This window comes from Cucumis melo, chromosome 11 (assembly GCF_025177605.1).
Source record: "Cucumis melo cultivar AY chromosome 11, USDA_Cmelo_AY_1.0, whole genome shotgun sequence".
Taxonomy (NCBI): Eukaryota; Viridiplantae; Streptophyta; class Magnoliopsida; order Cucurbitales; family Cucurbitaceae; genus Cucumis; species Cucumis melo.
The window spans coordinates 11,124,993-11,146,840 of NC_066867.1; the positions used below are offsets into that span (position 1 = coordinate 11,124,993).

The 21,848-nt window shown below is 32.5% G+C and overlaps 2 protein-coding genes across 3 annotated transcripts; one reads left to right on the forward strand and one right to left on the reverse strand.

Annotated features, from left to right (window-relative positions):
- The first annotated feature begins 1,290 nt into the window (after positions 1 to 1,290).
- On the forward strand, positions 1,291 to 21,693 carry LOC103495982 (cellulose synthase-like protein H1). The gene is made up of 9 exons (XM_051079136.1): positions 1,291 to 1,602; positions 1,870 to 2,197; positions 2,543 to 2,680; positions 3,786 to 3,899; positions 16,297 to 16,512; positions 18,862 to 18,979; positions 19,090 to 19,277; positions 19,678 to 20,028; positions 20,941 to 21,693. Exons 1-9 carry the CDS (start codon positions 1,346 to 1,348, stop codon positions 21,472 to 21,474), a joined length of 2,244 nt encoding a protein of 747 aa, XP_050935093.1. The 5' UTR covers positions 1,291 to 1,345; the 3' UTR covers positions 21,475 to 21,693.
- LOC127143869 (CASP-like protein 4A3) lies at positions 9,626 to 12,737 on the reverse strand. Of its 2 annotated transcripts, XR_007815434.1 has the most exons (4): positions 12,665 to 12,737; positions 10,433 to 12,586; positions 10,092 to 10,226; positions 9,626 to 9,927 (listed from the first exon to the last, which is right to left on the reverse strand). XR_007815434.1 is itself a non-coding variant. In XM_051079138.1 (3 exons), exons 1-2 carry the CDS (start codon positions 12,433 to 12,435, stop codon positions 11,706 to 11,708), a joined length of 606 nt encoding a protein of 201 aa, XP_050935095.1. In that variant the 3' UTR covers positions 9,626 to 9,927; positions 10,092 to 11,705. The 2 variants fall into 2 exon arrangements, 1 of the variants encoding a protein (XP_050935095.1); XM_051079138.1 differs by lacking the exon at positions 12,665 to 12,737 and having other exon boundaries at positions 10,092 to 11,877; positions 12,002 to 12,435.
- Positions 21,694 to 21,848: the final 155 nt, after the last annotated feature.

The following is a 21,848-nucleotide window of genomic DNA, read 5'->3' on the forward strand; positions in this document are numbered from 1 at the left end:
TTTGACGTTTTCTCTTGTTGCGCTATGAAAAGTTTTCACAATAACAATTTGGTGCTATTGGAAATAAAATCATTATAGCATTTGTTATAAACGCTATGGAAAGTCATAAACTCTCAATAACATGGACTATGACCGCGTTTTGAAAAACACTACCGTTCTTTTGAGATTAGATTTATTGTAGCCAGATAGTTTTAAGATAAGTTAGTTAATTAGGATGTTAAATGGAATTCGTGACTATATGATGAAATTATATATATTAAAGTTTTGGAAATGATTATATATGTATGGTGTAAGGTTTTATTCGGTATAAGTTATTTATGTTCGAGTTTTGAAATTATATTTGATGAATACCGTCGTTCATATATACATTTATGAAACTATTGCTTAACCACTGTACACGACCATGGGAGCACAATACATGAACAAAATATAATTGAATTACAATTTTTTTAAAAAAAAATTCAAAACATGTTTGGCAGTTTTTAAATGACATAAAGAAGAACATTTGTTATAGTATTAAAATGTCATAAACAAGTGTATTCTTGACGGTTTTTCAATATCATAAACAATCAATTTCTTGACAATTTTTTCGTATCAAGTAAAGAGCATTTCTTAACAGTTATTAAGTGTCATAACACTCACTCTTAACGGTTTTTAAATGTCATGAACACTCATACTCTTGACGATTTTTAACTATCATGAACACTCGTACTCTTGATAATTTTTAACTGTAATGAACATTTGTATACTTGACGTTATAAAACGTCAATGGTCACTATTCTTGACGTTTTATTAACTGTAAAAAACTTCGACTTTCTTAACATTGACTTCAATGACGGTTTTTAAATCGTAAAAAATAATCATTCTAAACGGTTTAAAAAACGTCAAGAGAATATTTTTGTAGTAGTAATTTATATATAACTTTATTTGAATCCTAAAACTAACCATTATAACCTATTAATTATTATATAAATCATTCATTATAATAACCACTAAATATAATAATCAAATTCAGGCTTCAAATCATCGTTGATCGTAAATATATACTTCTAACGTGAAAAGTGGATTTTAAAATAAACTTTTGACTCCATTTTTGTAGCACATGTGCCTCAGTCGATAAGTGGGATATCCATTTCAAATGGGAGCCCTAGAAACCCCTAAAATAAAAAGAGAAAAAGATCAAGAAAGATATATATATATATATATATATATATATATTATTAATAATGAGTGGTACAGCTACCATTATTATTCTACCCTCACCTTTTATATATATTGTACCAGCACCAAAATTGAATAATCCATCCATATCCATAAAAAAAAAACTCTGCCTCTAAAATTATCAATGGCGAAATCTCTCCCACTTTACGAAAAGACAAATATCAAGAGGCCAACCCAAAGAGTATTGGATATTACCATATTCATCCTATTAGTTTCTCTCAATGCTTATCGAGTATTGTTGATCTACAATCATGGCTTCTCCTATCTCCAAATCATTGCATTCCTTTGTGAATTTTGGTTCTCTTTCATTTGGTTTCTTACTATTATCATCAAATGGAACCCCGTCCATTATGAAACTTACCCTCAACGCCTTCTCGAACGGTAAATACATAACTCTTTCTTTTTATTTGTTACATCTCTGTGGAACAACACTATTTATAATTATTTTTTAAAAATATATATATTTTTAATTACTTAATATTAACAATTCATTCCAAATATATTTTGTGTAGGGATGCTTTAGTCCGATTTAGCAACTCATTTGTCTTTTTTTTTTCCTCTTTTGAAAGTTAAACTTACATGCACATCTTCCACTACTATACACTCTACCTTTAAGAAGGGAAATATAATAATTTTTGTGTACTGAAGGGAGATGGAATATCCGGCGGTGGATATATTTATAACGACGGCAGATCCGGTGTTGGAACCGCCGATAATAACAGTAAACACCGTGTTGTCTTTGATGGCGTTGGATTATCCGGCAAACAAACTTGGTTGTTATGTGTCCGACGACGGCTGCTCTGCTCTAACGTTGTATGCATTAAAAGAAGCATTGAAATTTGGAAAGATTTGGGTTCCATTTTGCAAAAAATATGAAATTCAAGTTAGAGCTCCGTTTAGGTATTTCTCGAATGACTCAATGCCGCCTCATCTTCCTTCCTCCACACAATTCCTAAATGATTGGTATACGGTGAAGGTAATGATCGACAACGACACAACCCAAATTCTCTCTCTCTTTTATTTTCTTCAACTAACGATATAAACCACTTTAATTTTGGTTGTTGGATTTTAAATATTGATTGACAAGAAGCATATCAAGACAATCTCTGAATTTTTATAATTTATTATTTAATTTTTATGCACGTTTTATTGAAAATTATTTTTAAAGATAAAATATACCAAAGTATTTTATGTTATAGGAAAAAAATATTTAACCACTTATCTTTATGTATTGAAATTCAAGGTAGATACCAATTTGAAAATTGTCCATGGTAATTTGAAGACTGAAAAGTAATAATATTTATATGTATGGAAAGCGAAGGTAGAGTATGAGAAGCTTGAAGGAAAAATAAAGGAAGCAGAAGAAAGCAGATCATTTGGTATAGAAGAAGAAGATGGAATTGACCTGGCAGCTTTCTCCAATCTCCACACCAAAAATAACCATCCCACCATAGTTAAGGTGTACTCCTCTCTTCTTCTACTTATATATACCCGTGATCCCTTTTCTTTGGCGTTTTCTCTTTTCTTTGGGAGTTCTAGAATAGGTATAACTCTCTTGGTCGATAAGATTTTAGTTAATTAGTTTGAAGTTTCAAAAAAAAAAAAAAAAAAAAAAAAAGGTTTATATGGTCCATAATCTCATATTTCTCATTTACTTCTATTTTCACACCAAACACCATTGACCATCTCCCCCGTGATAAAGCCAATCCTTTCTAGTACTTCCAACATTCACCATTTCTTGGCTTTATTTTTGGAGAGAAAAAACCAATGTACAAAAAGAATGAGAAAAATAAAAGATATGAAATGAAAAGTTGAGTACCATTTTCGTCCCATTTTGATGAGTTTGGATTAATTCAAATCTTGAATTTCCGTAAACATATTTATTTACACAATTTCCCAAACTAGAGTTAAAAATGAATAAATGATTTTAAAAGTGATTGTAATTAAATGTTTTATATTATTAGATTTAGATGTTTAATTAATTAATACAATTAGAAGTTATATAATTTTTTTATTTTTTTTTTTGAAAAGGAAAGGACAAAAAATTTGTTATTTTTAATCCTCGACTCTTGTCGAGGAAGGTACCTTTTTATTCCTCTTTTCGTTCTACTGAGAAAATAGGTTTACATGATTCTAAAAATTTTGTCATAACTATTTTTAGTGACTCATGAAAGAATATAGATGACATGTGAAAGATATGTAATAATTAGTTGTTTCTTGACTTACATATTTAGTCAACAAATATCATTAATTGATATTTATTATCTATCACAATAATATTGATTATGAAAAATTATCATATTGTCATTGCACAATCAAAGATTTAAACCTTTGATCACATGAAGTATATATCATATGTCATTTAAGCCATATCATCATGTTCGTTTGTTTACTGAATAAATGAGAACTGTAAGTTTTATTTCCATCAGTATATTTAATAAATATTTGTTTCTTGTATTGGACTCAAAGGGATTTCAAATATTTATTTTGTTAAGCTCATCACAACAAACATAATATATAGTGGCCATATTTTATATAACTTATAAGTGTGTATTTATTTACAGATACTGTGGGAGAACAAAGAAGTATTAGATGAATTGCCACATCTAATATATGTATCAAGGGAGAAAAGTTTCAAACATCACCACCATTATAAAGCTGGTGCTATGAACGTTTTGGTAATTTAGTTTCTATAAATTATAATTAAAATTTATTCTCACCATTTAATTTAACTTTCATAGATAGTTCTGTTCGTTTTTTCCACTAATTTTGGTCATGGAGCAAAATGGTCATTTGACCATTCTAGTAAAAGTCAAACTGTGACTTTTTTAAGTCAAAAATCAACATTTTGGCTTTTTACCATTTTGTCCATCTTGACTAATTCCAACCTCCTAAACATGAATCCGTATTCATTTTTTTCAAATTCAAATCACATTTGAATATAAATCCGGTCAAAGTTTGACTTTTTAAAGTCAAAAGTCAACATTTTGACTTTTTATAATTTTGACCATTTCCATTAATTCCGAGCTTTCGAATATGAATCCCTATTCATATGTTTAACATTTAAATCACATTTAAACATAAAACTCTTACTTAAAGCTATAATCGACGACTATATCACATATAGTTGTCGATTTCTGTCTCTTTACATTAATCAAACAATTCGAATTATTCCAACATGTTGTTTTAAGTTAATTTCTTATGAGCTAGCAGAGGAACCTAATGTATCAATAGATCATGGCCTCCAACGATCCGAGATTAACTGGCCAAGCTAATCAACATTCGTTAACTAACGAGTCATTCCACTAAAGTCTCGTAGTTGCACTCCCCTCACTATAGATATATTTCTGTTCATATGATATAACTATGATCAGTAAGTTAATCCTTCACAGGTTTTTCGTAATCTCGGCTGGGTCAAAATACTGTTTTACACCTTGACCAAAGTTAGTGGGAAAATCCAACATTTTGTTGGATAATTCTACTAACTCTTGGTGAGCTTTCTGGAAGCTTATGTGGTTATGACACCAAGCCCACTAAGAGAAAATGGAATAATGATTAATTCCACTAAATGTTAGTGGAATGCTAGGTGTTGAAATTTTGGCCAAATAATTACATGCAATTTTGCATGTAATTAGGTTATAAATAGTCCTCTTTTAAATTTGAAAAAAACTTTTGGCCATTTTGATGATTTTTTAATTTCAAAATCATTTTTTCTCTCTTTAAAAATTATACCTATCTCAACCTAATTCCCTTCAAATTTCCACATCTCTCTCTAATTCCTTCAATTAACGAGTCCCACAACCCGGTTATGAGTCTTGAGAATAGCGGGTCAACACTAGTGGTGGTCCCAGATTCGTGATCGTGAGGAGTTTTCGAGAAGAATTGGAGGATCGAGAGCTTCAAAGGTAATGTTTTCTTTTAACCCTAATTAGTGTAATTAGGGTGTCTTAAGCATGATTCACATCTAAATTAGTTTAGATGCATCTAGGGTAAATTTTTGATCCGTATTTCCGCTGTGTTTGTATGCTTTACATCAAGTTCATGTCAGAATAAATGGTTATTGTTCGTGTTTCTTCATGAATGTATCATGAATGGATGCATCATTAGTAGATGCATCACTTCATGAAAGTATTATAGAAAAAGGACACGACTTTTCAAATGACCATGAATAAGTCTATAAATACGGTCCTTTTTTATTTGGTTGGAGAAGAGAAACATTTCCATAGTCATTTGTCTTCTTCCGAATCGATTTCCTCTCCATTATCTAGAATTTTGACCTTCGGTAGATCCACAAAGTTTTGTTCGTTGATCTTCTAGACGGGGTGCTACTCTTAGAAGAAAGGTAATCTGTTCTATCTTGGGAGACAATTACTCTCAAAACTCAAGCACTAAGGTGAGTAAATTTGTATTAAGGAGACAACGTGAATTTGTTGGGCTCAGATCTATATCATGAAAGCGAGACGGGCCCTTTGATGATTCGATTCGTAAGAAAGCTAGTGGAGAATACCTCTTTGAATTGTATTCACTCCGGATTTCCCGTCTGCTTAGTTGACCAGGAGGAATTCGATGAAGGATGGGTCCTCCGATCTTAATACTCTGAAGCAAAAACAGAGGTTCAGATGCTCAAAGAACAAAGAATTTGAGGTGAGACTGAATCATTGAACAAAGGTTTGAGCCTCCGCAGTCAAACCTACTGAGCGGTGAGGATCGAAGCGGTTGAGGCAAGAATATGGCCAGGTAATTTCTCGATTATGTGTAATGGATACTGTACAAGCCTAATGCTCTTCGTTCGAGGGTGCAGAAAAAGCTTCTACTTTTCTAATGGAAACTACTTAAACAACCGTCTCAATGAACAAGGTGAAAAGAAGATGGAATCGCTCAATTACAACCTTGTTCATTGATTTCTCCGTAGCTCCGCGTAACGGACAAACTGAAACCTTTTATCATTGATTCTTTAGAAGCGGAAGCGGCTCAACTGTCAGGAGAGGCTCAATGCAATATGAGTTAGGACCAAAGAATTTGCGAAGGACTTGTTCATTCTACCATATTAATCTCTTCTTGTGGGATTTGTGAATGGAATTGATTTGAGCCACAGGTTCACGGAGTTGCGTTAGCTCACCTCAAATAAAGGCTATGCTCAGGACTTCTCATATTTTCAAACCGTGCCTCAATGAAGAAAGAGACTTTCGCTGAGTCTAAAAGGCTCGGGTGCGGAGCCTTCACTTGTGGACAGAGACTAGGCAAAGGACCATAGAAACTTCACTCAATCATCTTTCTTTTCTCAATCAAAATCCATAATAGCAGAAATCGGTTTGTTGTGTTGATAATTTTCATAACAATCTTAACACAAATTTTAGTACATCTTCTTTAGTTCGAATTTAAAACAAAACATAATGGTTTTTTAGATTTTCTTCACAGTGGTTTCATATGTGTTGAAATGGTTTAAACACAGTGACTTTCTTCATCATTTGTATTTTCCATCACAGTATGTCAATATTAATTTAGTTTAATATTAAGTTTATTGGTTTCTGTTTAATTTTTCAAACATTGATTTGCTGAAGTTTAATATTAAGTTTACTGGTTCTGTTTAATATTTCAAAAATTGAAATATTAAATTACAAAAAAAAAAAAATTCAAATCTAGTTCTATGCTACTATCGATGGGTTTATGAGATTTTGATCTATATATATATATATATATATCAATTTGATTGTGAGATTGTGTACTGCATTACTGTAATTTTGGACTAAATTTTGATTTCTACCCAAATTTTGTTTAAGGATATCTATTAAGAATTTGTTTCTTTTTCTTTTATTTATTTTTCCAATCATTCACACAATAAAACAATTTAGTATGCCTCTATATATTTTTTTTAAGGATCCATATCTTTTATGTCTCAGTATTATTTTCATTTGTTTGGATATTTTTTTCTTCATTCCTCTATGTTAGTTGGTTCCATATGTGTGTGTGTATATATATATAATTTAGTTTGTTTTGTATATATTGTTTAGATTCGTTTCCTCTTATTTAATATCACAGTAGCCTTAACTTGCGTGTTTTTATTTTTTTTTGCCCTCTCCTTCTCTGTATTAGTTTGACTGTGAGATAATTTTTAATTACTTGTTTACATTTATTTTGTTTTAAAGAAATAACTTCAACAAACTTTAATTCAGTTCTTGTAACCGGTATTGTCCATGGGAGAAACTTGAAAATTTTGGTGGTGTTGATTTCAAATGTTGGAAACAAAAAAATGTTGTTCTATCTCACCACTTTAAATTTGGCAAAGTTTCTCACCGAAGATGCTCTCATTTTACTTAAGGAAGAAACCGACAAAAAAAAAGCAACTTGCAGTTGATGCATGGAAACATGCAGAATATCTTTGCAAGAATTATATTTTGAATGGATTAATTAGACAACACGCTGTACAATGTGTATAGTAGTGTTGATTCAGCAAAAAAATCTCTGGACTTCATTAGAGAAGAAGTACAAAACTGAAGTTTCGGGTGCAAAGAAATTTATTGTTGGAAAATTGCTGGATTACAAAATGTTGGACTCCAAAACTCTAATCAGTCAAATTCAGGGAATCCAGGTAATTCTACATGATATACATGCTGAGAATATGACTTTGAGTGAGTCTTTTCAGGTAGCATCAATAATTGAAAAATTGCCACCCTCATGGATGGACTTCAAAAATTATCTCAAGCATAAATGTAAAGAGATAAATCTTGAGGAACTTGTATTTCGACTTGGGATTGAAGAGAATAATAGAAAAGCAGAAAAGTGTACTATGGATTGTACAATAGATCCCAAGGCCAACATTGTGGAAAATAGACCACAAAGTAACAAGAAAATGATTTTTTTTTTTTTTTTGTGAAGGTTCAAATAAAAAACTACGATTCACAAAAAGGTTCAAAGGCAAGTGTTTCAATTGCAACAAAATGGGACATCAATCTAAGGATTGTCGTAAGCCAAAGAACTTAAAAAAAAAAACATGCTCAAGTTCATATCACAAAAGTTGATGAAGTATCAGGTGATGTTGTAGATATTGACTTTTGTGTTGTCATTTCAGAATGCAACATGGTGGGCAATTCCAATAAATGGTGGATAGACACTGGTGCTACTCATCATATTTGTGCCAACAAGAATATTTTCACTTTATATGTGCCAGTCTCTAATAGAGAGCAATTTTTTATTAGTAACTCCTCTACGTCAAAGGTCGAAGGACAAGGAAAAGTGATTCTTAAGATGACCTCTAGCAAGGAACTCACTCTCATCAATGTGCTTCATGTTCCTGACATTCGCAAGAACTTAGTTTCTGGTTCATTGCTTAGTAAGAATGAATCTAAGTTGGTCTTTGTATCTGATAAATTTGTACTTTCTAAGAATGAGATGTATATTAGAAAGGTTATCTGAGTTATGGTCTGTTTAAATTAAATGTACTCACAGTTGTACCCAAAAGTATTAATAATAATAATAAAGTATTAATAATAATAAAGTATCTACTTTTGCTTATATTGTTGAGTCATTTGTTTGGCATGACAAACTAGGACATGTCAACTTCAATTCTTTGCGTAGGCTGATTAATATGAACTTGATTCGAAAATTCACTTTTGATACAAATCATAGATGTGAAGTATGTGTGGAACAAAAAATGACCAAAGCAACTTTTCATTCCACTGAGAGAATGATCAAACTTTTAGAGTTAACTACAGTGATAATATTTAAGACTTGAAATTTGGGCAAACTAGAGGTGGAAAAACGTATTTTATTACATTTATAGATGATTGCATAAGATATTGTTATGTTTATCTGCTGAAAAGAAAAGATGAGGCAATTGAAGTGGCTTTATAAAAAAGTGATCGAGGTGGTGAATATGGTTCTCCTTTTGAACAATTTTGTTCAAAACATGCATGGCATTATTCACCAAACTACTGCTTCTTACTCACCTCAATCCAACGGAATTGCTGAACGAAAAAATCGAACACTTAAGAAAATGATAAACGCAATGCTTATACATTCAGGTTTTCCCCAAAATCTCACTACAAGAAATCTGGCCTTTAATGTCGGTTTAAAACCGACATTAAAGGCCTTTAATGTCACTTGGCGACCGACATCTTTGCGAGCGTTATTAAAGGGCTTTAATGTCGGTTGGACTTTAATGTCGGTTTATAACCGACATTAAAGACATCTTTAATGTCGGTTATGAACCGACATTAAAGGCCTTCAATGTCGGTTATAAACCGACATCTTTGAAGGTGTTATTGAAGGCCTTTAATGTCGGTTCATCTTTAATAGCTTTAATGTCGTTTTGAAACCGACATTAATGATGTCTTTAATGTCGTTTTTTTAAATTTATTTTTATTAAATTCTTGCATTATTGTCCATTTTGTATGACACCAAATAGTTAAAAATGAAATCTTTTACTTGTACATATACAAAATGAAATCTTAATAATGTGTACATTTATATACAACTTGGATCCAAACACAGAAATTATGAAGCTTAATTATTACACTGATCATCCTTTGAAAAAAAAAAGAAAAAGAATATATTGAGAGAGCAATAACTAAAACTGCAACTAATAGAAAACTAGAACGCTTCACAAATGACTAACTTCAAGATCTTGTCACAAAGATGAGGGTCTGGCTAATTTTACTCACTTGCAACCATTTCTTCTATTGCAGTCATTTGTTTAGTGATAACTCCCTGTAAAAGACATCAAAACAGAAAAACCTTGTAATCCAAAACTTCGAATGAATTATAAATTTGTTGTTTTTTTTTGCACATGCATTTGTGCACTTCCGTTGGCAGGTGCACATAATGATGTGAAAAACAAATGCAACCCTAAACAGAAGAAAACAAACTTTTACCTGTCTTGTGCAGCTCTAGATTCAACAGAAAGTGCAACTTGCCAATCATTAAATAAATTAGGATACTCCTCTGGATCAGTAGCTACTTCCAGGGCTTCCTCTATCATACCTCGTGCTTCCAAGAAATGGGCCACACTAGCAAAGAACAGGATCAATTATCATACACCTAACTTTACTAGAAAGAAAAGTTGAAATCCATCGGGCACAACCAAGAACAAACTCCCACTCCAAGACTTTGTACAAGCTTATCATGTACAAGCTAGGCTAGAAAGCAAATATTATTGAACAGCAAAATATTATCAACACTTCAATGAAAAACTTTAAACTCTTTGGACTATTACCTGTTACGATGCTCCTTGGGAATTGAAGGTAAGATTTCGTTGGCTCTTTCATAGTCCCCACGCATTACAAGGGTCTTAACACTTCAATGTGATCTTTTATAGGTAAGTTCTATATTTTAGAATTCAGAATATATAATTCTTTTGTGATCTTTAATAGTTCACAGCATCAAACTAGATTGCTTCACACAAATCCTTTTGTAATTACATCAAGCAAGGAAACAACTAGGAAATTGATCTTGGCATTAGAATAACAACCAATTATTTAGAATATTCATTGAACTACCATAGCCATGTATTGAGTAAAAATTGTATTCACATAATTACAAGGAAATGAATTGAGCAAGAACCTCATCTTGGTTGGCAGGATTCCACCGTACAAAGTCGAGCTGTTCATTTAGGGAAAGGTGCAGTAATTGTTTGTTCTCATCTTCACTTAAGCCTATTAGTAGAAGGAAGGTACTTTAGCAATCAAAATACTCAAATGTTCTCTGTTCAGAGATATATATGTACTATGTAAAAACATGCATACTATTTTTCCTATGAAGCATAGAACAAAAAGAAAAGAAACGTAGACAAACTAACTGAAGAACAGAACATGAAGTACAATAGTCACCTGTTTCAATAGTCTGCAAATAAAGACTCTCAAAGTCGTGTACTGTTAGACAACCTGTTTTTGTTGCTGAAACCAAGTATATTCCCTCAAGACCTTTTTCAATCAGGAATACTTTGATGACAAGTGTGGGATCTCGTTGGAATGTTGTAGAGCAAAAGAAAATAAGCTACAGCTGCCTCTCATTATAGTGTCCAAATTAGCCATTTAACGGTTTCTTTTGTTGCTTTTGCTCTAAACCTCTTTAGACTAGAGATTCCTGTCTTGGCTAATAAATCCGAGATCATTAGTTAACCAAGAGGCACCCAAAACATTAGAACAAAACTAGCCCGAAAGTATAATAAATGAGTCATTGAGGTCGTAATATGAAGTAAAAACTTGGTTATTAAACGAGGGCCGCCAAGATGAACTGCAGGACAGGGAATAAAAAAGAAAAAACATCCTTGTAATGTCTTAAATAATGTCTTAAATCCTATTGATAGAACATTGTGAATGTCTTAAATAATGCGGTCCTATAAGCTATCATAATCGGTACACAATAATGTCATCTAAATTCAGGACTAAACTATTGGCCTAATCTTAGCCATCCAATGTGTTGAGTGTGATGTATTTTGGGTTAGGTACTGAGATTGTCATAGAATTAATAATGAAAAAGATTGAGATTCAGAAACCCAATTTCAAGCCAAAATAGAAACTTGCCTGATCAATGAAGAAATCGAAGTATTGCTTGAAGTGATTACGGATCATGTGTTTTCCAGTAGAGAGAAAATAGACAAGATCATAGGATTGAAGTGCAGAGTAAACAAATCCAATAACATTCACTGCCATACAGTACCTACAAATTTAATGAAATTCCCAAATTGAATCAATTTTAGAATATCCAATTCAATTGAAGTTAGAAGGAAATTGCATAAGAAATTTCAATAGGAAGAAATGGTTTCATTGAACGAATTGATTACCGGAATTCCTTATAGCGATAGAATGAATCCAAAGCCCAGCCCTGATCCTTATCAGAAGCCATAGCCGAAACCGAGACCAAACAGAAGGCAAATCCACAAATTCTAAACCCTAACAAGATCTTCTTCCTCAATTCCTCCTTAATTTTCTTAATCGATAAACTATCCATCAACTTCCGTCCTCGCCCAACCTTACCGCCATCGGCACTCTCTACATCGCCATCGCCATCACTATCGCTAACCTCCTCCACCTTCCGCACCCCCTGTATTTCAGTATCCACCTTCGTCACAACAATCGGCTCAGATGGCTGCGCGCGGTTGGCTGCTACAGGTCTGGGAGATGGAGGATTAGCGGAGGCGACTTCTGTGCCTGTGTATGATCCATACCAAGTCACAAGAAGAAGAGGCTTACCTGGACCGAACTCGAGTGCCTGCATATGGAGACCGATTTCTTGTTCTTAAGATCTGAGGAAGGCGACGGCGGAGGCGTAATCGGGATCTGGATGTGCGGTTTAGATTCTGAGGTAGCGTTGAAAGCGAGAGACCAGAGAATCTTGATCGGATTCATCATCAACGTCCTACGAATGGCTGAAAGAGAGAGAAAATGAAAGGAGAAGAAGATAAAGAGTAACTGAAAAGAAGCGATAGTGAAGACGGAAGTTCGACATGGGCTGTGCCGGTGGTTGCGGTGGTCAAGTAGTTCAAGTAAGTGGTAGAGCCGGTCGGAAAGTGATGAGATTGAGCAGCTATCGAAGAAGAGAGGGAAGAAAGTGATCGAGATTGAGAAGGGTGAAAGAAATTTGAGAAAGATGAAAAATAGTGTGGGGAGGGTTTGAGAAAAGAGTAAAGTAAGAGAGAGAAAGTTGAATTTTTACAAAATTAAAAAATAAAAATAAAAATAAAATAAAAATGGGCTTTAATGTCAGTTCTAAAAAAGCAGGGTGTTTAATGTCGGTTTTAAACCGACATTAAAGCTCTATCTTTAATGTCGGTTTAAAACCGACATTAAACATCCGCCTTTTGAAAAACGACATTAAAGCCCATTTTTCATTTTTTTCACCCGACATTAAAGACTAGATTTCTTCTAGTGTCTGTAGGGAGAAGCTTTGTTGACAACAAATTACTTATTAAACAGAATACCTCATAAGAAGTCACAAAATATTCCTTATTAAAAATGGAAAGGAAGAAAACCTTCATACAAATTCTTAAAAGTGTGAGGGTACCTAACAAAGGTTGCAGTGCCTAAACCTAAAACAGTTAAAATATGACCAAAAACTATTGATTGCATATTCATTGGTTATGCTAGCAACAGTTGTTTATATCGATTTCTAGTTCATCAATCAAATACCTCAGATATACATGTTAATAAAATCATGGAATCAAGGAATGCAACATTCTTTGAGAATGTTTTTCCACACAAAATGTATTGTGAAGCAAGGTTACAAAAACGTTCTTTTGATGCTATAACGAGTGAATCTCAAAATAGATGAAGTAAAAGGATGCTATAACGAGTGAATCTCAAGGTTACAAGGTTACAAAATCCTTGTTGAAGAACTCAGATGAAGTAAAAGGATAAGGATTTCAAAATCATTTGGGCCTGATTTTTTAACATATTTGTTAGAAAACAAACCTCAAACATTTAAAGAGATCATGTCCTCTCCGGAAGCTCCATATTGGAAAGAGGCTGTGAATAGTGAAATTGAGTACATCATGCATATCCATACTTGGGAGCTAGTTGATCTTTCATTAGGAAGTAAACCACTTGGTTGCAAATGGATTTTCAAACGAAAAATGAAGACTGATGAGTCAATAGATAAATATAGGGTAAGACTTGTCGCCAAAGGTTACAAGCAACAAGAAGGACTTGACTATTTTGATACATACTCTCTAGTTACTAGAATTACTTCCATTCGCATGCTCATAGCAATATCAACTTTGCATGGATTTGAGATACATTAGATGGATGTCAAAACAACATTTTTAAATGGTGAGTCGGATGAAGAGATCTACATGCAACAACCTGAAAGGTTTGTTTCCCCCAGTCAAGAAAAGAAAGGTTTGTAAATTAATTAGGTCTCTTTATGGACTAAAACAAGCACAAAAACAATGGCATAAAAAATTTGACAGTATAATAATGGCTAAATAAAGGTAGCAATATTAACATTATTAGAACTACCAATCAAATGTTGGGCAATAAATTTGAGATGAAAGACAAGGGTATCGCAGATGTTATTCTAGGTATTAAAATTTCTAGATCCCCACAAGGATTAGTGTTGTCACAATCATATTATGTTGATACAATGTTGAAGAAATATAAAAAACATGACATTATGATTGCAAAGACGTCAATTGATGCTAGTCTCCATTTAGGTAAAAATAATGGAGATAGTATAGCATAATTAGAATACTCTCTCATCATTAATGTACATCATGAGTTGTACAGATCCTGATATAGCTTATACTGTAAGAAAGTTAAGTCGCTATACAAGTAATTCAAGTTAAGATCATTGGAAAGCTATTTTGAGAATTTTGGGATACTTAAAGTATACTAAAAATTATAGATTACACTATACTTGCTATCCTGCTGTACTTGAAGGTTATAGTGATGCCAACTGGATACCGAGCACTAAAGACTCCAAATCCACAAGGGTTTACATTTTTACCTTTGAAGGTGAGGTTGTATCTTAGAAATCTTCAAAACAAACATATATAGCACGATCCACAATGGAATCTGAATTTATAGCTCTAGACAAGGATGGAGAAGAAGCAGAATGACTTCCTAATTTTTTGGAAGATATTCCTAATTGGTATAAACTGATGCCTGCAATATGTATACATAGTGATAGCCAGGAAGCTATTGGAAGGGCACAAAATATTATGTATAATGGTAAGTCTCGTCATATACGATGAAGACGTAATACAATCAGGCAACTACTTTCTAGTGGAATTATCACGATTGACTTCGTGAGGTCAAAAGATAATATTGCGGATCCACTTACTAAAGGCCTAACTAGGGAGTTGGTTGAAAGTTCATAAAAAGGAATGGGATTAAAGCCAATAATATGAAGTTACCCAGAGAGGCAACCCAACCTAGTTGACTGGAGATCTCAAGATCTAGGTTAAATGGGAAAACTGATCTCTAGATAACATAATGAGCATTGCATTAAAATCTTTCACCCATTCTACGAATGATAAAGTAGTGCTAGTATGATTTTAGGGTAAGCATCATGCTTTTAATGATTTCTGTAACTGATAATTATTAATAAAAATAGAGCATATACGATGTTCTGTACAGGAATCACCTCTGTGAATTTGAAGGGACCGCTTCTATGAGAATTTTAAGGCGAATTCTCTAAAACACTCATGAGACCAGACGATGTTCAAGGCCAAAATTAACACAATCATAAGAGCAAACTTAGTTATAATGAGAAGTTGTGTGATATCTATTATTTTAGTTTGCTCTAGAATGGTTGATTGTTCAACGCATCATGTCCACTGGTTAACCAAGTAAACTCGATTGATGTTCACTAGGGAAAATTCAAAGTTTATACTACTTATCCTCATGTAGGTTCTCCATTGAAAAATATCGAACACTTATTTTCTTCCATTTGTCAACATAACATTTATGGGGGGATTGTTGGAATAAATGGTTATTGTTGCATCACTTCATGAAAACTAATAACTAGTTGTGTTTCTTCATGAATATATGCATCATGAGTGGATGCATCACTTCATGAAAAGTATTATAGAAAAACGACACAACTTTTCGAATGGCCACGAATAATTGATCTATAAATACAGTCATTTTCTATTTGATTAGAGAAGAGAAAATTTTCCATAATTATTTGTCTTCTTCCAAAAAGATTTTCTCTCCATTATTCACGATCTTCACGTTCGGTAGATCCATAAAGTTTTGTTCGCTGATCTTCTAGACGGGGTGCTACTCTTAGAAGAAAGGTGATTCTCAAAACTCAAGCACTAGAGTGAATAAATTTGTTTTAAGAAGACAATGTGAATTCGTTGGGCTCAGATCTATATACATATATGTTTTCCTTTTTTGTTGTGTTGATAATTTTCATAACAGTTCATGCAATAGAAATTAACTATGGAAAAATAATTTTATCAAATGTTAAAAGCTATTTCGAAGACTTTATCATGATTAAATTTAGATTTTAAAATGTATAGACATTATTATTAAATTCTAACTTTTGATTGAACCTAGTATTTATCATGCTTATTTATACATACATATTAAAAGTTTTATATAATATGATATTTGAATGATTTAAATATTGTAGACAAGAGTGTCTGGTGTATTAACAAATGCTCCATACATATTAAACGTGGATTGCGACATGTTTGCCAATAATCCCCAAGTTGTATTACATGCAATGTGTGTATTTCTCAACTCGAAAGATGATTTGGAAGATATCGGATATGTTCAAACTCCCCAATGCTTCTACGATGGCCTTAAGGATGACCCCTTTGGAAATCAACTAGTGGTTGTATTCCAGGTAATTTCCATTTTAATTTATTTTATTATATGTACATTTAAATTTTCCTATCTTTTGTAATTCCATAATTAAAACAAGATACATACAACTAGAAACAGGAATATTTGGCTCTACGCTAGGTCCTAGAATCGCTTGACGATCTATTTTACAAAGTAAACATATACCATAAGTTAATGAACCACGTAATTGACTTCAAAAATTAGGTATAACTGAATGAGTACCATGATTTATATCATTCAGAATATACTACAAAAACATTTTTCTGTTCCTAACACATGAATTTTCGTCAGCCTAAACCTATTTCTATCAACATAATTACTTAGAGAGATATTGGGTTTAATTTACACATTTTCTTAAAAACTTCCACAATAATTATAATGGGCTACCAATAGTTTCTTCTCTTGAGAGAATACAACGACCCATAACAAAATATATGATTGGCAAACAAATAAAGATGCATGAAACTGCCCTTTATCAAGTAAAGAGAAACAAACTACTTTCTGCAATCGGCTACGACACGAACTGTACCATAGCGATATTGAAGACAATAATCAGTACTTCTTTTCCTCTCCTTCCTCTGCCTCGCATCACTCTCTATCTCACCGTTGTTTTCCTATCTCATGCCTTTCTGTTCATTTTTCTTTTCTTTTTCAGAGAAAATCGAAAGATCCATGAGAGAAGCTTGGCTTTGCAAGTTTCTCTACTTCTCCATCAAATTTGAAAGGCCTTACAGTTAGGTCATTCATCATTTATGGAGTTCAACAAATTCCATCATTGTAATCTATAATCTTCAAGTATCTTTGAGATATCTAAAAATCTATTTTGCTATATCTTTTTTAACCATAAATTTTAAGAATTATTTTCCAAAAGTATATCAATCCAAATTTTTTATGGATTTTGTTGATCGGCAGTTGTTGGCTTTTTCTCCCTCACAAGAAGATATTTTAATTTCTTTTTCTTAAAGTTTTCTCAAGTTCTTTTGATCAAAATCTTTCATATCTTTAACAATAAATCTCTTAACATGTTTCTCCAATTTCCTTTTGAAGTACAACAAACTCTGCCCAGTTATTTCACTCTCCTTCGAAATTATTCAAGAATAGTAGAATCTTGATTGGAAGGTAAATCTTTACCTTCAACTAAACAAATACTTTCATGAAGAATATATTACCTATCTAAAATCGATCCATGATAAGAGATTAAAGAAAGCTTTGATAACTAGAAGCTTCTATTACCTAAATCAGAGGAGCTTAACGTTGAAGAAGCTAGCAAATATTGAATTAAGGGAAGCCCGATATCTAGTTAGTAAGAAGTAAAGAGTATCGATCTAGTGGAGAGTCATATGGATATCTAGATTAATATAGTGATGTATAGCATTCTTACAATATTGTACTCATTTGAATCTTAATAGATTAATGTCTTAATTTGAGGATAAAAGTTCTCCGAAAGTAGATGATACTCACCGAATTGGATTATCAAAGTTATTGTGTTCATTTTTCTCACTATTCCCCTAGTTTACAACCTAGCCTTTGACCAAAGTAACAACTTTTAAGTAAAATAATCCATTTTACTTTTTCACATTTGATTGCATTATTTTAATGTTCTTTGTCTGAATTGGAGGGAATTGACTAACAATGCCAACTAGGTCAGACATATCTAATCTTCCTACTACAAACCATCACATACATCAAGTTTCTAATGGTGAGGAGTACGAAAGTCTCTTCATGTCTTCCTTCTCTTTCTCATTTCAAGGGCTATGTTTGGAATTGATCTTGATAGGATTTCGTAGCCATTTTTCCCATACAAAACCATTTAAGAACCTTCTCAATATATTTCTTCTACAACGAGAACAACTATTGATCGGTGTTTCTATTATGGGTAATTCTCATTCCAATGATTTGTTTTGCTAGCTCCAAATCCTTCATAGCAAAAAAATATTCAATTTCCTTCAATTGCGATAATCATTTTGCTATAAGCACCAATAATAATGTGGCATTTACACATATAAAAGAATAATGAAATTTTCATTAGCGAATTTCTTAACTAAGACAAGGTGATTAGGAGCGTAGTTTTCTTTTATCAATGCTCCTCCATGAAAGGACCAAACTTCTTTTATCTCATTGCATCGATTCTTATTTTAACCCATATAGATTCTTTTTTAGTTGCAACCAAGTGTCTTTTGTCTTTTTACTTCCAATCTCTCTGGTTGTTCCATATATATCACTTCCACCAAATCACTATGAAAGAATGTAGACGATAACCAAATTTTTTGTCATTCCCCATAACTCATAAATAAATATGCATCGTATGTTGGAATAAGTGTTAAAAGAAATGTATGGATACGTTTTGTAGTACTATTCACGTGGGGTCATGGGACTTCAAGGACCTCTCTATAACGGGACTGGATGTTTCCATAGACGAAATGTTTTATATGGCCAATTTCCTCACCACACCACACATTTCATGGACGGTAAACTTTACGGACTTTTAATTTCTTTCTTTTCCTAATCTCATTACTACCTGTATTCTTCTGATCAATTTCAATTTCATATACGAAATGTGTTTTTAATCCTCTTTTAGGAAAAGCTTCTGAACAAGAATTAATGAAACTATTTGGATACTCAAAATGTTTTGCAAAGTCAGCAAGTTATGCTTTTGAAGAAACCACACATGGCTATCATCCAAATGGCCTTTTCAATGATAATCTTGAAGCTGCTAAACAAGTTGCTGGATGTGGCTATGAGATCAACACTACTTGGGGTTCAAAGGTATTTTTTTCCCCACTTAATATAATGGTTATGTTTTGGTTTTGAAATTTATGTTTGTTTACTCAAATTGAAATCATATTTTTAGAGAGTAGATAATAAAACAATGAAAATGAAGTCATTTTCATAAAAGTTATATTTCAACAACTCAAAAACACACATTTTGATTCATCATTAGATAATAATTATTTGGACTTCGTTGTTTTCTTTCTTCTTCTTCTTCTTCTTCTTCTTTTTTTTCTTTAGCCAACTTACACAGATAATAGGTCACAAAACGCGCATAAATAATGATGAAATAAGGTCTTAGGTGGTAAATAATATTATTGAGTGGTCGAATAATATTATTTGTATTCTAATTAACCAAATTCCAAATTAATGGTGTTCGTTTTTTATGGAATAACAGATAGGGTGGATATATGGATCTACAACTGAGGATATTTTAACGGGCTTAGTTATTCAAACAAGAGGGTGGAGATCCATTTACATTGCATTAAACCCTCCAGCATTCCTAGGTTGTGCAGCCTCACAACTTGTTGCTTCATTAACTCAACAGAAACGATGGGTCTCTGGTTTACTTGAAATTTTATTCAGCAAACACTTCCCTGTTTTTGGTACACTATTTGGGAAGCTACAATGGAAGCAATGTGCAGCCTACTTATGGCTCCTCACTTGGGGCCTTCGTTCCATTCCAGAGCTTTCCTATGCTTTACTTCCACCCTATTGTCTCATCACTAACTCCTCTTTCTTCCCGAATGTAAGTACAAATTCATTGTTAGCTTTTTATGTTTTCGATACATGCATGGATTGGTTTTTCAAAAATATAGTGTTTAATTATTAGGTTTTTTATTTTTGAAATTTATGAGTTTTTTTCTCCTAAATTTTAAATTATACATGGTTATATGATTTCTTCAATAAATCAATAGTATTTGAATTCGTTGTGAAATTCAAAAAACAACTTTTTGATACTTTATTTGGTAACCATTTTCTTCCTTCTTTTAAAAATAAAGTTGTGTTTATTTTCTTACAATTTCTTACTCATGGTTATTGTATTTCCTACATCAGTATTTGAATTCTCTTATCAATTTTTGAAAACAAAAACGAGCTTTTTAAACTACTTTTCATTTAGTTTTAAGATTTTTGTTTTGATGTTGAAAATACTCCAAGAATGTATGATAATAAACCATAAAAACCAATAGATGGAAATTGTAACTTATAGATGTGATTTTTCTTTGAATACTACTAGAAAGTGGATGACAAATTTTTAATTTAGATTAAAAGTAGTGTTTAATTACTAGCTTAATTTTCAAAATTCTAAAACTAAAAACCAGATGGTTGCTAAATGGAGCATACGTGATTACCAATCGGGTTCTTAATAATACGTATGCAATCTATTAATTCATATATAAAACAAGTTGAATGTTGGCTTTGCGAGATCCTTTCCATCTTTCTTATATGAGATCCTCCATAGATTTAACATAGTATTTAGTGAAGTAAAATCATACGGCAATATCATTTTCTATTATAACTTTAAAGCTCACAAATGAGAAAGTATATGTTAAAGTATTGATATATTAATTAAAATTATATTGTCAGCTTTTAAGAAGCCAACTTTTGTTGATTAGTGATTTGACAACGGAGCTCACTTATTTTCTAATTGCATATGCAGATGGAAGAAAGATCAATCTCCATCCCAATTTTTCTGTTCATCATTTACAACTTTCAACAATTATTACTATACAAAGAAACAGGACAATCAATAAGAGCTTGGTGGAATAACCAAAGAATGGGAAGGGTAAACACAATGTGTGCATGGTTGTTTGGATTAGGGAATGTGGTTCTAAAGTTTTTGGGTGTAAGGGAAGTTGTGTTCGAAGTAACAAAGAAAGAGACATATTGTGAGGCAGACTTGGTGGGGCATTTCATGTTTGATGAGTCCGCAATGTTTGTGCCAGCGACGACCCTTTTATTGCTCCAACTTATTGCTTTGCTTATGAGCTTCATAAGACAAGCTGGGAGAATGAGAAATACAGTGCTTGAGGTGATTTGTAGTGTATGGTTAGTTTTATGCTTTTGGCCATTTTTAAAGGGAATCTTTGTGTTTGGTAAAGGAAGATATGGACTTCCTTTCAGCACCATCTACAAATCAGCTGCCTTAGCATTGTTGTTTGTGCTTTTGTGCCAAAGAACAACCGTGAATTAACTTAGATACTTTGCGACGATGGATGGTAGCTAGTATTTTTATTTTATTTGATAGCCTCAATTATATGTAGAGGGTGGTAGATTTAAGCTTCTAAACTCTCAGTCAAAGGTGTTGCATACGTATGCTCTCATGTTTGTCCAAGTCCATTTATTTTGAGTGATTGTGACCTCTTTGTTAGATTATATATAAAAATATATTAAATTTACTGTTACCCATTAATTTATGATTTTGACTTGATAAGTAATTCAACACCCTTTTAAAGGAGCTAGTTATCTTCTATTTATATCACTACTCCTCATACTTCTTGTCAATGATGTACAGAAAGCCAACAAAAATAGGAACAAGGACATGTGCCTAGACTAGAATATAGTAAC